This window comes from Ptychodera flava, chromosome 14 (assembly GCF_041260155.1).
Source record: "Ptychodera flava strain L36383 chromosome 14, AS_Pfla_20210202, whole genome shotgun sequence".
NCBI classification, from domain to species: domain Eukaryota; kingdom Metazoa; phylum Hemichordata; class Enteropneusta; family Ptychoderidae; genus Ptychodera; species Ptychodera flava.
In genome coordinates, this window is record NC_091941.1 from 11,655,287 (window position 1) to 11,671,258 (window position 15,972).

A 15,972-nucleotide genomic window follows, 5' to 3' on the forward strand; every position below is an offset into this window, starting at 1 on the left:
CATTATGTCCAAGCGCCATTGGCGGTATTTTTTAACATAATGACCATAGGTCATTATCACATCTGGAAGTTGTGATATAGGGTTAGCTTCAACCAGTGGTGGACAGTGTCCATTTTCCGTAAACGACAAAAAGTCAAAATCCGCTGAACAGACTGCATTGATATTTGTAGAGATATTCAGACTAATTCCAAGGTTCCGATTCCGAAAAATGGAGCCAAACGGAGCAGCGGTTAGATAGTTTGGGAAATTTCTAACCCCCCTTTAACTAATTGATTTTAGGGGTCTTTCATATATGTAGTTTGGAATGTACATAAATCCTGCATTGTGGACTATTTAATGAGTTGTGGAACAGAAATGAGGTTTTGATGAATGTTACAAATATGCAGGATGGCTGATTCAAAGTATCAGAGATTTTCATGCGCTTTTGGTAATAAAATTGATAAAAAACAACATATTTAATGTTTTAGATTTCTCACATTTGTTATGACCCTTAACATTACAGACTTGATGACATAACTAGCTGCTGGACCTGTTTACTGGCGCATTGATTTAAAGACAAAGATCGTTTTATTTGTAATAAGGATGTGTGATTTCGTAAAACATAGTCTATTAGCCTGGAAATAAAAATCACATATGTGATTTTTGCGAATATTGCTTACCCCACTGACAAACAGTGTGGTTTGAAAATGGCTGGAATTCGCTACTTCGGGACTTTGTTTTCTGTGTGCATTTACTGACAAACTCCAAAACCCGCAGCACCTACCAATTCAGTATTTCATGTACAGGTGTACCCAGAGATAGAGTAGTTTCACAATGTGCCAGTTGTGATCAAGTGCCATTGGCGCTATTTTTTTGTTAGTTTTCTAGTCATTTTTGTAGTATGGTAAAAGCGTCACGGACACTACACATTCAGGAATATGTGTGTGAAATAAACTATTGTTTATTATAACCAGTAAACCTGTAAATACAGTAAAATTATGATAAGAATTGATTACAAACAAATCAAAAACATATTATTAAGGAAGTTGTGACATAAAGAATATTTGTAGTACTGGTATTTTTCAATAACCAGAAAATTTTATCAGAAATACAACACTAAATGCAAAAATTGTTGAGATAACTGGTATGTAGACAATGATAACTGGTATGTAGAAAATGCTAAACAATGCAAAACTGTCCTATTAACACTATAAAGTGAACGATAAATGATTTACTGAACATTTGGTTTCCAACATATTATTGTGATCTGTATTCAGTAGCGTCACGGACACTACACATTTGAATAATTAAAGGGGCAACTTCTTTACCAGTCTAATTAAAGTCATGAAGAGTATAATATAATACTCTCTTGCCACTCATAGTGATATTTGTAGGTGACTTGAGTATTTTAAGTATTTGGTCAGCATCTATTGTGTATAAGGGGAAAGAGGTTGCAAAGCTGACTATTTATGGTGGTACTGCAGTAGTGTGGGCTCCATTACGGATCTTTGTCAATAGTGATGTAATTATATAAGGGGAGGATTTATGTCCTGTGATGTTATTTTCTCTTTTATCCCCTTGTTTGCATTATAAGGTTGTATTATTTGTGTTTGATAAAATTTCAGTCTTGTTTGTTGTTTGTTTATGGAAAGCTATGGCGAGACATAGTCGGATCTAGCATGTGGTGTCTTTTGAATGCTGTGATCCTGTGTCAGATATTTTGATTTTTATATGCTTGTTCTTGTTGTCGTTTTCATGTGTTATTGGCTTAAAAAATAAAGCCAATATTTCCATATTTTTATCTTGTGTTGAGATTTTTTTGTGAATTTTGTTTTTGACAAGTGTGTCTTTTATGTTTTTGTTTCTTTTGTAGGCTGTTATTGGGGGTTCAGGGAAAAGGGTTTTTAATGTTTCGTCCTTTTCAAGTTCCTCCCAATATTTTGCAAGACTTTCTTTCAAGTCTTTTGTTTTAGTTTATGGCCTATATGTTGTTGTGAAGATTAGATTATTTGTTGTTTCCTTCTTTATTTTTCTTGTACTTTTTGTTGAGTTCAATTCCTGTGTTTGATTTCTGTTGTAATTCTAGTTATTCTTTTTCCATGTATTCTCTGTAAATTAATTTGCTTGTAAAGAAATCAACTATCTCCTTGAAATCGTTTGGGTCATTGGATGTACAGAAGTATCTGAGAATTTCACCTTCAATTAGTCCTTTAAAATTTGATTGGGTAACATGATTCTCTGTCTAGGTATTGGAATGTTCCAATTAGTTTTGTGTGGGTTTTAATATCCAAAATATTTTCTTGGTTGTGCCTTGGGCCCTCAACATTTTGACGTCGAGAAATGTTTATTTTTTTCTAGTGATTTCTTAACTGTAAATTTAAATGTTGGTGCATTTTGTTTATTCTATAGCTAAACTCTGCCAGCTGGTTTTGTGTTCCAGTGAAAATTATGAAAATGTCATTTCTGAATCTTTTCTAAAAGTGAATCACACTGGTATTCAGAGATGATTTCCATTTCCAGTTTATGAAATGCAATCATGGCAATCCCCAGCAATGCAAATTAGGCCATTAAACAGCCACATATTTGGCGGTAGAGTTCATTGTTGAATAGCCCAAAGACTTGAAAGAAAGTCTTGTGAAATACTGGCAGGAACTTGAAAGGACGAAACATTAAAAATCCTTTTCCCAACCATCCAATAATACCCACCAAAAGAAACGAGAACACAAAAGACACACTTGTCAAAACAAAGTTCACAAAAAGAGACAAAACGTTAACAATAATCTCAACACACTATAAAAATATAGAAATATTGATGTTATTTGAAGCCAATAACACGTGAAAACATCAACAAGTATAACAAAAAGAACAAAATATCTGACACAACAACTTAGAAAGACAGAACTTTCTACTGAGGAGAAACCACACACTTGGGTTTCCAAACAGATTTCAGGATCACAGCATTCAATAGACATCACTTGATAGACCCGACTATGTCTCACCATAGCTTTCCCTTAACAACCAACACACGACTGAAATTTCATCAACACTAATAATACAACCTTATAATGCAAACAAAGGGTTAAAACAGAAAAGTAATTTGAAGGGGCATAAACCCTCCCCCTATATGTATCACTGTTGACAGATCTGTACTGGGGCTAACACTACTGCAGCATCATCATAAATAGTCAGATTTGCAACCACTTTCCCCCTTATATAATTCAAAAACACATTTTCTTTTGTTTTTAAAAGGATTTATTATGGTCTATGAAGTTTACTTCAGATGTCAGGTGAATTTAAATGTAAATGCAGTAAAAACTGGTTAACCACTTGTTAGGTGTAGTGTCCGTGACATGAAGCCAGTTGCAAATGGAAAGTGGTTTAATGTGAAAGTAAATTAGTTTGTTCAGTGTTATGCCTTAATTTCACTATAAATAACATTTCTATCTTAAAGTTATATTGGGAAATAACTGATAACACTATTTCTGTTCCTTTTTTAAACCCCTATACCGTTATTTCATAGGACAGTTTTTTAACATTACAATCTTAAAAGGTAGAAAAAACATCTTTCACTGGTTTAATATATTTCATTTGATGTCTTACTCAAAAACTAAGTTACTCTCTTATAAAAATGTAACTTCAGCTGGTAAACAATAGAATTACCAGCTTAAATCACTGTAACAAGTAATGTATGGATTTGGTGTCACGGACACTACGGCTGTCACGGACACTACATTTGGCCCCTTTTTGATATACTGAAACAATACAAGTGGTAAATGGATTATATTTTTATAACATAAGGAAGGCAAACAGGGCCACTTTGACTAATGACATCAGATCTCTACTATCTGAATATGGCTGAAAGTTATGAGGGTGTCACGGACACTACAAAATTTTGGGACAAAAAATGTGGCAACTATCATGATTTGTCATTCATAATTAATACGTTGACCCCCATAAACATTTAGTACCAACTAATCACAGTTGGTCTTCCAATCAAATAGATGTTTTAGGAAACATTCTAGGGTTACTGTTTTCCAAGTGATAATAAGAGATAAATCAATGCCGTTGTCAAAATATAAAAAGCGTAACAACACAAAAATTTCACTTGTTATCACGCCATTTCCATTCAAATCCATGTCTTCAGATGAAATAACTTGCAAAAGAAAGAGGAAATGCTATATGATACTTTAAATATTCTGAATAATCGAAAAAAATAATCTAACAATTTCAAAAAGTGAGTTTACAAAATGTGCTTTTTCAGATGAAACAGCGTAACGCCCATTTTGACCCATTTTTAGGGTACTTTTTCACTACTCAGCTCAAAATCATCACAAAAACTCCATTTTTTCGATGGGCCTGTTTGGTTCTACTGGTTGTTTCATATTAACAATAATGTTTCATTAAATTTGCTCAACATTTTTTTATATTAGAGCGTAACATGTCGAAATCTGTCTAGAGCACCCTGATTGTGACTGACCCGACTGTGGCTTTCATTCATTCTATCAAGCAACTAATTAACCTATCCATGTAACTCTGCTTTTATATTTGTTGCTGAAAACAGCAAGTTCATGCCATCTGTATTTACTACCTAAAGTACGCATGAAGACAACTGAAATTGTTGTAGTAATGAGATTTTAACAACTAGCAGGCAATATAACTCTGCTGTTAGTTGTTGCTGAAAAACAATAGCAGAATCAGTGACAAGTGAAATGGTAAGATTGATTATCTACAGATGAGCATCTCATTATCTTCAAGCTAAGATCTGCATTTCATTATGCAACGTGATAAAGGAGTACTGACTGGGTTTCAATATAACTGTAATGACAACTTGAAACTGAGGAAGAGTGCAAATATCTAATTACTATAATACTAAGGCTGTGATAATGAATATTGATGTGGGTGTATGTCCCAAACATGCTGTACATACTGAATTTCACGATTGTAAGACCAGTGATGTTTTACCACTTTACCATCATTTGGATAAACTAAATGAGGTCATCCCTACAAACTGAATTTGATGGCAATTGGACAAACACTTTATGATAAAAAAAGTTTTGAAAAAGACTGAGCAAAAGTGACAAAAAATATTTTCAAAAATTTCAGTTTTATTGTTGTTTGGCACACGTGTTTTGTGAGCTTTCCACACTGTTCCCTTTGAAGGTTCAAGACACTATCAGCTGTAACATAATCCTTCCAGATTTAAACATGCAAAGTTATGCTAATTTTCTTATTACTTCATTAGATTATCTCTGACAAGCTACATATTGAATTTAAAAGGTGCAAGATCAGTGGTATAGGAGAAAATGAGAAAACTAGCCCCGGAAAAATTGTATATGCAATTTTCACTATTGGTCTAAAAATGATTGAAGTCATCCCTCTGAACTTACAAAGCAAACTTGATCACTTTTGGAAAATTACTTTCAGGGACACAAATTATCACAGAAAATTGAGTGAAAAGTGAGAAAAATTTGCCTACCTTCAACACTCATGCCAACTGATAAGCATTTCTTGTATCTACAGTACCGGCATGTATTACGAGTGTTTGAATTGATTTCACAATCTTTGTCCCGTTGACACACATAGTGCTCACTGTCTCTCTCTTTAATAGTTCGCCTGAAGAATCCCTGTGCAATTTAAATGGTAAAGTAATAAAATATTGAAAAGGAGCAATTTTAAGACCAGTCTATCCATCTGGATCATTCAAAGCAAACACACCGAAAGAGTAACTCTTCACATAGTTTTTCCCATTCTGTATAATGCCTGAATTTCTAAAAGAACAAAGCAAAATTAAGTCAAGGTTGTAATACACTTTTGCTAACACTTATGTTCATTGTGAGTATTGTGGGAAGTGTTAGTCTTATTGAAAGATAATTGAACAAAAAGCAGTCATCGTTGATGACACAGTCCCCACTTGTTAATGGGTACTTTGATTACATGTCCTCAGAGAGGATAGAGTCCTCTTCATTAATTAGGTCTGTGATAAAAATACTTTGATGCAGATGGCGCTCAATGGCCAAGAATGAGTTCCATGGTGATGAAAACATAAAACAAATGTAGGCCACCATCCTAAAGTTCATAAAATGAGTCAACTAGGAATTAATCAACAGGATGTTGCAAAACATTTTTGCATACAATTCTAACACTTAACAGATTATCACTGGTACCATATTTCATAAAGTTTGATGCAGTATTTACAACACTATGAGATCAACATCTGTATCAAGTTTCATCACATTTGACGTTGTATTAATTTGTGGCTATATCACCCTAATTAGGAAAGTTCATTACTTATGCAATTACAAATTAATTAAAATGACACTGATAAATGTCTTTTTCAATGTTAAAGCAATGTGAGCTAATCATCGGTTAACATCTGTATAAAGTTTCATGAATTTGATGCAGTACATATTTCTTGACATATCAGCCTACTTACGAAACTTCAATAATTGACATGTTACTGCTACATGACGTGAAACAAATTGACGAGCATATGTATGACATAGGTCAATGTCCTTGTACCAACTTTGAATAAAATCGGTTGAGATATGCCTGAGTTATGCCTCTGTATATGAACAAATCGTAACAAAATGGCCACACAGCAGCCATATTGGATCGTATCACAAAACAAATTGACGTGCATATTTATGACATTGGTCAATGTCCTTGTACCAACTTTGAATAAAATCGGTTGAGATATGCCTGAGTTATGCCTCTGTATATGAAAAAATCGTAATAAAATGGCCGCCTGGCGGCCATATTGGATCGTATCACAAAACAAATTGACGTGCATATCTATGACATTGGTCAATGTCCTTGTACCAACTTTGAATAAAATCGGTTGAGATATGCCTGAGTTATGCCTCTGTATATGGAAAAAATCGTAATAAAATGGCCGCCTGGCGGCCATATTGGATCGTATCACAAAACAAATTGACGTGCATATCTATGACATTGGTCAATGTCCTTGTACCAACTTTAAATAAAATTGGTTGAAACATGTCTGAGTTATGGCTCTGTACATGAAAAAATCGTAATAAAATGGCCGCCTGGCGGCCATATTGGATCGTATCACAAAACAAATTGACGTACATATCTATGACATTGGTCAATGTCCTTGTACCAACTTTGAATAAAATTGGTTGAAACATGTCTGAGTTATGGCTCTGTACATGAAAAAATCGTAATAAAATGGCCGCCTGGCGGCCATATTGGATCGTATCCCAAAACAAATCGACGTGCATCTGTATGACATATGAAGTAATCCTTGTACCAAGTTTGAATGAAATCGCTTCTTGCATCTCTGAGATATCTGTGTGAACGGACGGACGCACGCACACACGCACGCACGCACGCAGGACATGACCAAACCTATAAGTCCCCCCGGACGGTGTCGTGTGGGGACTAAAAAAGAAGCAGTACGACCTTGCATCCTTCACATGTTATTGCACCAAAATGAAAACCAGAGGATTCAGCTCCACAAACTTGACAGGGAATGCCTGCATATACTGGAGTCGATGGCTTACTTTCAGCAGTCCGTGCACCTGTTAATCAAGAAGATAACAAACACATTTATTCAGCTTTTAATCACAAGAGAGAATCCCATTCAAATTGCTAAGTATGGCCGCAATTATCCATACAATGAAGTCAATCACGCTAAAGATATCAAAATATGATTACCCAAGGATGGTAAATGAAAAAAGTCACATAATTAAGACCCTGTTTTAACAAATTACGCAGTGGAATATATTCCATTGTGTAACTTGTTGAAAAGGGTATTAATATGTTGCTGGCACATTTCCATATCTCTTCTCTGGAAGAATGATTACACAGTGGTACTGTACCCTGGGCCCCTAGGTACCTATCATGCACATTTTAATATGGCTCTTACAAACTTCACATTGTTGATGATTTTGATTTTCCAAGCTATTTATCTTTCTATGGTTCCAATTTGAAAATAGTCAATTCTTTGATCCATGCACTGAAGCCATGCTTTGACCAATGAATCTTACAAGGCAGATGCTTAGCTTTGAAACCTACCAACTTTTCCTAAGCATCATGTACACTATCCTCTAACATCAACTTTTCAGGACAAAAAATTTATAGAAATAAAGTTAATGGATTTAGTATTAATAAAATATGTTTGGAAGCTATCAGAGAAAAGGGGGTCTCGACCAAAAAATAGGAAAACTTGCCCCCAAAATATTTGCATTTGCAATTTCATCACCATTTAAACAAAACTGAATAACGTCATCCCTTGGAGCCTGCAAACAAAATTTGAATACCGGTAGTATTGGATGCAAAGTTCAAGAGATAATTTTTAATGAAAATTGAGCAAATATTAAAAAGGTCCAAAAAATTAATATTTGAAAATTCCCATTATTTTAAGAAAGCTGTAGAATGGCATCAAAAGGCAACTGCGATATAAATTTTGAAAACTGTCAGACCATCGTTACACACAATGATGTTAGATAAAAATGATAAAAATAACCAAAACATTTTGTGTGTAAATTTCCTCATCATTTGGACAAATCAAATTTGGTCATCCTGAGCCAAATGAGTTGCAAATACAAACATTTTCGTGGGCAGTGGTTTCTGAGGCGTAAAAAGTAATAACGGTCATGCACCCATCCATTTAGAAAAATAAAGGGTCAAAAATTTGTATTATGCAAAATTGATGGAGGACAATTGATAAGAGGTGAGAGCAATCAACAATTAGTGTACTGCTTTTTGATTTCAAAATGATGCAATCGAAATTCCATGAGCAAACAAAGAGATTGCCAGTGCTGTTGCTGTTGTACAGTACACTCTTTGTCAAGAAATTGCAGAGACAGGTTTTACACCTCTGTGAGGTGCTAGTGTCACCTAGCTAGTGCTGCAAAGGGACTATCGGTTAAAGAAGGTGGACAACAAAGTGTCGTTTTCACGACAGATATCTCTTTTCGCAGTAAATCAACTTAATAGCAGGATTTGGAATAGACATCAAATCAGGTCCAATAATCGTTATCATTCAAGGTAAACTATGAAATTACCAGGTCCAAGGAACATATAGATGATGACAAAGGCAATGGGGCCATCTTGAACCACGAAATAGTGGTGGTACCAGGTGTCCAGAATGGGTAAGCGTACCCTGCCAGCTAGCCGCACCCGTCAAGATTGACCAAAAGCGACAAATTCATTGTTATTTGGTGAATTCACCAAATTACTTTTGTGAGTCAAAATTTGGTATGCTGTCACTCATCATTTGAGAAACAGACAGGTCATATTTTGATACAACATCTCCGTATCTACCATAGAACTTCTTAAATGCTTTCACTAATCTACTTTCTGAGAATCCTTGCCTCACTAACTTTTGAGCTAATAGGCTTTGTCTAACTCGAAAGTCTTCATATGAATGGCATGTTCTACTGTATCTGAGGAGTTGTGAAATAGTACACACCATAAGCTGGAGATGATGGTATATTGCTCGACAAAAAAGGGAAAGTTTATGATTTCAAAGTTGAAATCGTCTCTTTTGTCATACAGCTTAGTATAAAGTGTATTATGTCTAATTTCAAACAAAACATCTAGGTATGATGCCGAGTCCACACTTTCAGTTGTTTCTTTTATTTCTAAATCATCTGGGTAGATGTGGTGTAGATAATTGGATATACCAGGATTGTTTAAACTGATGAGATCATCAATATATCTGTGGGTGTTGTTAAATCGCTTGGCAATCCTTTTACACCCAGATTCTGAAGTGATTGCATGAACTCTGCTTCATACGAATATAAAAATAAGTCTGCAAGAAGTGGGGCGCATTTTGTGCCCATGATGGGAAATGTTTTCATCAGAAATGCAATCTAATCCCTGAGTGCGCGGCTACATCACACTGTTGACTGTGCCAGCTAAGCTACTCAGGCTCACAACAAGGAAATTTCAAATATCACAAGTTCATCACTTGATTGGTTGTGGCCATATTGGATCTAATCATGAAACAAATCAACGTGCATGTGTATGACATAGGGAGAAATTTTTGTACCAAGTATAAATGAAATTGGTCCAGGCATCTTTGAGATATCGGCATGAATGGACACACGCATGCATGTGTGCACGCAAGGAGATGACCAAATATATATGTACCCCTGGACAATGTCCCTAATTGGGACTAAACAATCCATGTGTGTAAGACGCACTGTTTTCTCAATATCTGTCCCATGCATAGATCAACCTTTTGTTGGGCTGTAACTGACAGTATTTCTCCACTGTTCCACAAAAAATCTCACCAACTATACTTTTTTGGGCATGGGCTATGTCTTTGTAGATTGGCCAGGAACTAATGGCAGTTAAGGCTAGGATATCATATCAGTCAAATAAGGATGAAATATTGAAGATGAAAACACTTTGATTGATCAACAAAGACAGAAAGAGTGAGTCCGTAAATATTTAATCATAGACCAGAGAAGCAAGACTCAGACTACAATAATTAATCCACAGGGAATAAAATATATTTCAGTTGATTTCAACTAGCACAATGAGACAGGACATTTATTCCACTACTAAAAATTCATCAGCTTTGCCTGACATCCATGTTTTCATTAAGAAATACTGTTCTCCATTGGTATGAATGACCTAGTTTGGTCTCAGCTGTACTGATGGACACATGGATATTTCTTCAGCTTTTTCTTCACCTCTTTGCAAAACATCTCAACAACTATCTGTTTTAGTGCACTGGGCACATCTGTATACACTGGCTAAGAACCAGTCAAAGGAGGACATTATTTGTCAAATTAGGGCTGAATATTGCTGCAGTTGATAAACACAATGAGAAGAAAGTTGGTAAATTTTTGTTGATCAATTTTTTTTTGACATAAAGGTGAGTAAAAAGTAATTTCATGATCCAGGGTGGTGAAATAATCGCAATCATACCATCCATAATCAATAACACTAGGTCAAAATTTGTAAGACAATAGTTGTAAACATAGACACAAAACAGCACAGAACAGACAGTAAATAGACGGTACAAACAAAGTCAAATTCATGAAAGAAAGATATATGGACCTCTGGCCAAAAGACCAAGAAGTGATGTCAGGTGTTTCGAAAATAGTAAGCGCATCCTGCCCCACATGTGGCACCCGCCCATATATCAATCTGTAAGTCAGATAGGTAGTGGTCACTAACTAAGGCCCAATGTCACCGATGCCATCAGTGATCATTTGTCGAAGAGAGATATTGTATTTATCTACCAGCTTGCGATACCTGCCAAAAAAGCGTTTGAATGTAGAGACAAGTCTTGCTCTGGTGTAACCTTGATTTAACAGTTTGAAGAGAGATGGCCATGTCTCTCTACAAAATCACCATATGAACTGCATGCTCTTGCATATCGTATAATATATATAGTCAAATAGTCAAATTAACAGAATTTTTATGGAATGTATCAAACTAACACCCAGCTTAGTAAATACCCATTACCAAATATATGGCACCTAAAGCACCCCAAATGCTATTCAATCCACCCACTACTAACCCAAAACACGTCCCTGAACTAGGGAAAAGAGGTTGGTTACAGGTGTACCTTGAACACACCTACAGAGCTAGGGGTGTTTGGGTGAACCACAAATCAACCTTTGAAAAATTAATCCACCTGAAACACATTATTTTTGGAATTTCCTATTATACTAACCCATCCAAAAACACACCTATCTCAGACAGAAAATTCCTGTACTACTAACCTACCCACAACACACCTATCTCTGACTTACAACCTTTGTTATCATATGAAAACCCACCCAAAACACAAGAATATGGGACTTAGAAAATTTGATCACTCCTGAACACACCTACCAATAAACTTAGAAAATTTTTACATTTTCATTTTGATTGTATGGTAAACTTACAAAATTTTCTATAACTAGTCATAAGAAATATGTTTGGGCATAATTTAACATAACTGAATATTTAACATAACTGAATTCTCCCTATACAGTAACTGAGTATGGAAACAATGTACAACAAATATCACAATAACTCAGTACATTAACAAAAATCTACACTATAAATTATGGAGGGATCAGTACTGTGTATACCACTCTACATTTAAGAATCAGAAATACTGAAAGAACTAATATTTGACCAAGGTTCAAATATTTCCTATGAAAAAACATTATTTAAATAGTCTGTCATATCAATTGAACATGGCATGTCAGGGACCCACAAATTGATCCATCCATACAACATTTCCTAGAATCATGCATTTAATATAATGGATTACATCAAAAGTCAACCATATCTACAGCTGCCATATTTTCTTTAACTATTTCCCTGGAATAGATTCCTAAAGGAATAGAGTAACAAGGTATTTTTGTTTGGTTTACCAGCAACACCACTGAAATCAGCTGTCAGGTATCCTCTGGAAAGTACTCAAACTGGCATATACATGACATGATCGAGTCCTACATGCTAACACCAGAGAAAGGTCATCACCTGGGCTAGTCACAACTGTTACGGGTTAATAAATGTTAGTATTAAAGTGTATACTATAAAAAATATCAGCTTTCAAATATGAGCAGAAATTATCAGGTTAAACATGGGGTATACACCGGTATGTCCTCATTCCTTAAAAATTGAATTGTCCTAGCTCAAAGGAATGATAAGATATCTTAAATGTTGTTTTTTTGCTGTCAGTCAATTGAATGATTTAACTTTTATCATTCAATTGATTGGTCTGGCAACTATCCGGAGTATGACATGAATATAGTAGAACTCTAGAATTCATCTGTCACATTAATTCTTGACAGGTAACTTTATCCACTGGACTCCTGCAGCTGGGTTGTCAAGATTGCATTCATTCTCACAAACAAGTGACACACCAGGTGTGAGTTTATCTTGCAAATGTCTTCAAATTAACACTCTTTCCAAACATTATTTTAAAATGTGTAAAATTTCATTAAATTCCAATCTGCGTGATTAGCAGACATAAAATAGCAAACTGCTTTCCAAAATGCCTGTCTTTTGTTAACAATAGCAACATTCATCTTATTTGGCGCAGCCATTAAAAGGAGAAAAGCAAACACTAAAGTTCATTAAAATTGTAAATTATCATATTGTTTGACACAAAATTGTGAGAAGTCTTTCAGTTCACCTATCATATTAAAGAAATAATGTCATGAAGTTTCATCACATTTGATGCAATCACCTTTGATGTATATTGAAAGTATTGTCATTAACTATACAAATTAGCAATTAGCTGAAATATAACACTTAGTATCATTCAATACTGTCATCATCACTTAATGTGAGGCAAATTAAAGGCATTGACCATGATCCAAGGGCGTAGGTATGGCAAATGTAAAACAGTGTGTGTCAATAGTGTGAAAATAGTGTGTGTCACTACGGTCAAAGGCATAATAAACTCTGCATATATGTGTCTGTTCACCCTGGAAATCTTAATCCTGACAGCTGTGTACACAAATAGGGGAACTAAACATAACAGACACAAAAAGTACTGTCAATGATGCTGTAGCTTCTCCAATATGTGGCCAGGTCAGATAATTGGTTGTTGGCATGGAGTTGTTGGCAAATAGTTGATGATGTAGCAGCATGAGGTGGATATGGACCCAAAGAACCCAAAAGATGATTAAATATATAAATCAGGAAAAATTCTAAGCTACAGTATAAACTGCCTAAGAAGAAGTTAAAGAAGTTAAATAATTCAGAAATAAGCAATAAAAATCCTGAAATAGTAATGACGCACTTCCCTGTTGACCTGAGTGCATGTGAAATAAACAACCTGGCGTCTGTAAATTAAATGTTTACCAAGTGAACATTTTAAGTCACTATTAACTGTTTTTAATGCAATTTCCAAAGAGTCCTTTGAAAATGAAAAAAACAATGCTTATTTGGGCTTTGTGTTTGTAAAACCTCATGGCCAATAATTGTCATAGTATAGAAAAAAAATTTAAAGTGATGAAATTACTGTTTTTAATAGGCATATTTTCCTTGAAATACATGACCCTGTAAAGAATATATGCAAGAAGTGTTGAAAAGTAATTTCTTTTAAAAAAAATAATTTAATCTGTGACAAAGGATTTTTATTCTTTGAGTTTAACATATTCAAATATTGCAGTTGGTTCAATAATCTTGTGCAGTGCAAAATTTCTAAAATGACTGAAAAATACAAATTTTGGCAGAATGACAGTCTTTGTGATGTAAAATTATGGGTTGACAGAAAGATAATGGTTAATCTGTTTGATGTACTACTTTACTATGATTTAAAAAAGAAAAGCTCATGCAGAAAAGGTAACAGGTTAATTTTGACTTCACTTCAAGTATGCCTTTGCTGGATACCAAATATATAAGACGAAATATTAAAATCAGTCATGTTCAGCAAAATCCACACAAGAGCATCGATGCTTTTTTAATTTGATTTGATTTGCCTATGTTATCCTTGTATGGAACTTGAACACAACACTGTGAATAAGTATGCTGTAAATGGAATGGTGTGGCTGCATCCACATGCAGCAAGAATACCTTATGTCTCTCGCCCCTCATTTCCAACCTGCCCCATCCCTGAAAAAATAGTTTGGTCTTATATTTATAATGTTAATAATTTCTGTATTTGTTAAAATATGCCCATCTCAAAAACTGATCATAAATATTTTCATTGTTTGTTCACCTCATTATAACTGACCAGTCAGTAAAACTGTTTACTGTGAATATTTGTACATTTTTCCTCAGTATTTGACATTTTCAGAATATCTTCTTATTCAATTTCTGTCATTTCCTAGAAGTTAAAAGGCTTCTTTGTGTCAGTCAAGCTTTCCACAGGCAGTAAATTCAACAAGCATCAAATGTGACAGGTACTTCATATAGGAAGGTCTGCCTCTAGAGGATGGGCATCATGAATGGTATTTGTTAGTTATTTCCTCCACATAGGCTTGCATTGAACATGGCTGCCGTAGCAGATTTTCCATTTTCCTGTCTCAAATTTTCACTCATTTTCGTTCATATGACTCTGAAACTCCGGGAAACAATTGGGAAGAAAGGGTCCTCTTGAAATATTGAGGTATTCACCAATATTTTACAAAATTTTATATCAGAAAAAATGCTACAAAAATGTTGACTGGCTATGACCGTTTACAGAGGCATATGCAGATTATTTGCAACAGGCCCATATCACGGCAGGACATGAGCGGATATCCAGGCAACACAGTACCAAACATAACTAGCGCACACAAAGCAAGCAAACACAAAGTGAGTACCCCTACCACGTCAGCTCAGTAGTCTGTAATCGATCGCAGTCAACGAAGTAACCTTGGAGAAAGTCCCTTTTGATTTTTTTCACAGTTCAAAATCGTTCTTCTTCACCTCAACCCCAACCATGAACACCCCCACCAGTTTACGATATGACCCATAACATTATGCCATGACGTTGAGAGATATTGACGGATGGAAGTTGGAAGTTGACAGAACCATACTGGTTTTCAATTCTAATAGCTTCTCTGTCTATTAATTGATGAGAAGCTTAAAAAACGAAACAAAAAGAGCATACAGATATGTGGTAGTTTTAAACGTACCAATGTAGATCTCCAATGTGAGGTGTTATGTTCACTTAAATTGCGGGACCCCTGTGGGATGCAGACCCATGACTGCTACTCATTAAATAGTGTAGTACTAGTACAGCAAAATTTTTTTTAGGTCAACAACTTTGACTGAAAATAGACTGAAGGTTGGTTAGCGGGCAACTTTCTGACAGTAATTGTACGCTCTTTATTCCACCAGGCCACACAATATCTGTCGATCTGACACACAAACAAATCAATTCATCCTTCATCATTGGTACTAATTGGAAAGACACTCATGTACACCACATTCATCACAGGAAATACCATGGGGGATAACGTAAATGTCCATCACCATAGGTGGGAGCAGGGGTAGGGCCCGTCTCGATCTCAGCACAGGTTTCTTGTTGCTTTGTTTATTTCATTTGAGTTTTTGTTTTAGGCTGTAGAACATTTT

General features: G+C 35.1%; 1 protein-coding gene across 3 annotated transcripts in view; it reads right to left on the minus strand.

Moving 5' to 3' along the window:
• Positions 1-15,972, minus strand: part of LOC139149353 (nuclear receptor subfamily 1 group D member 2-like) — a 50,267-nt gene that overhangs the window by 13,135 nt on the left and 21,160 nt on the right. For all 3 annotated transcript variants that reach the window (XM_070721073.1, XM_070721072.1, XM_070721074.1), the window contains exons 3-4: positions 7,402-7,520; positions 5,456-5,603 (exon numbers count right to left, since the gene is read on the minus strand). In XM_070721073.1, coding sequence (XP_070577174.1) covers positions 5,456-5,603; positions 7,402-7,520 — 267 coding nt within the window. The remainder of the gene's footprint in view (positions 1-5,455; positions 5,604-7,401; positions 7,521-15,972) is intronic.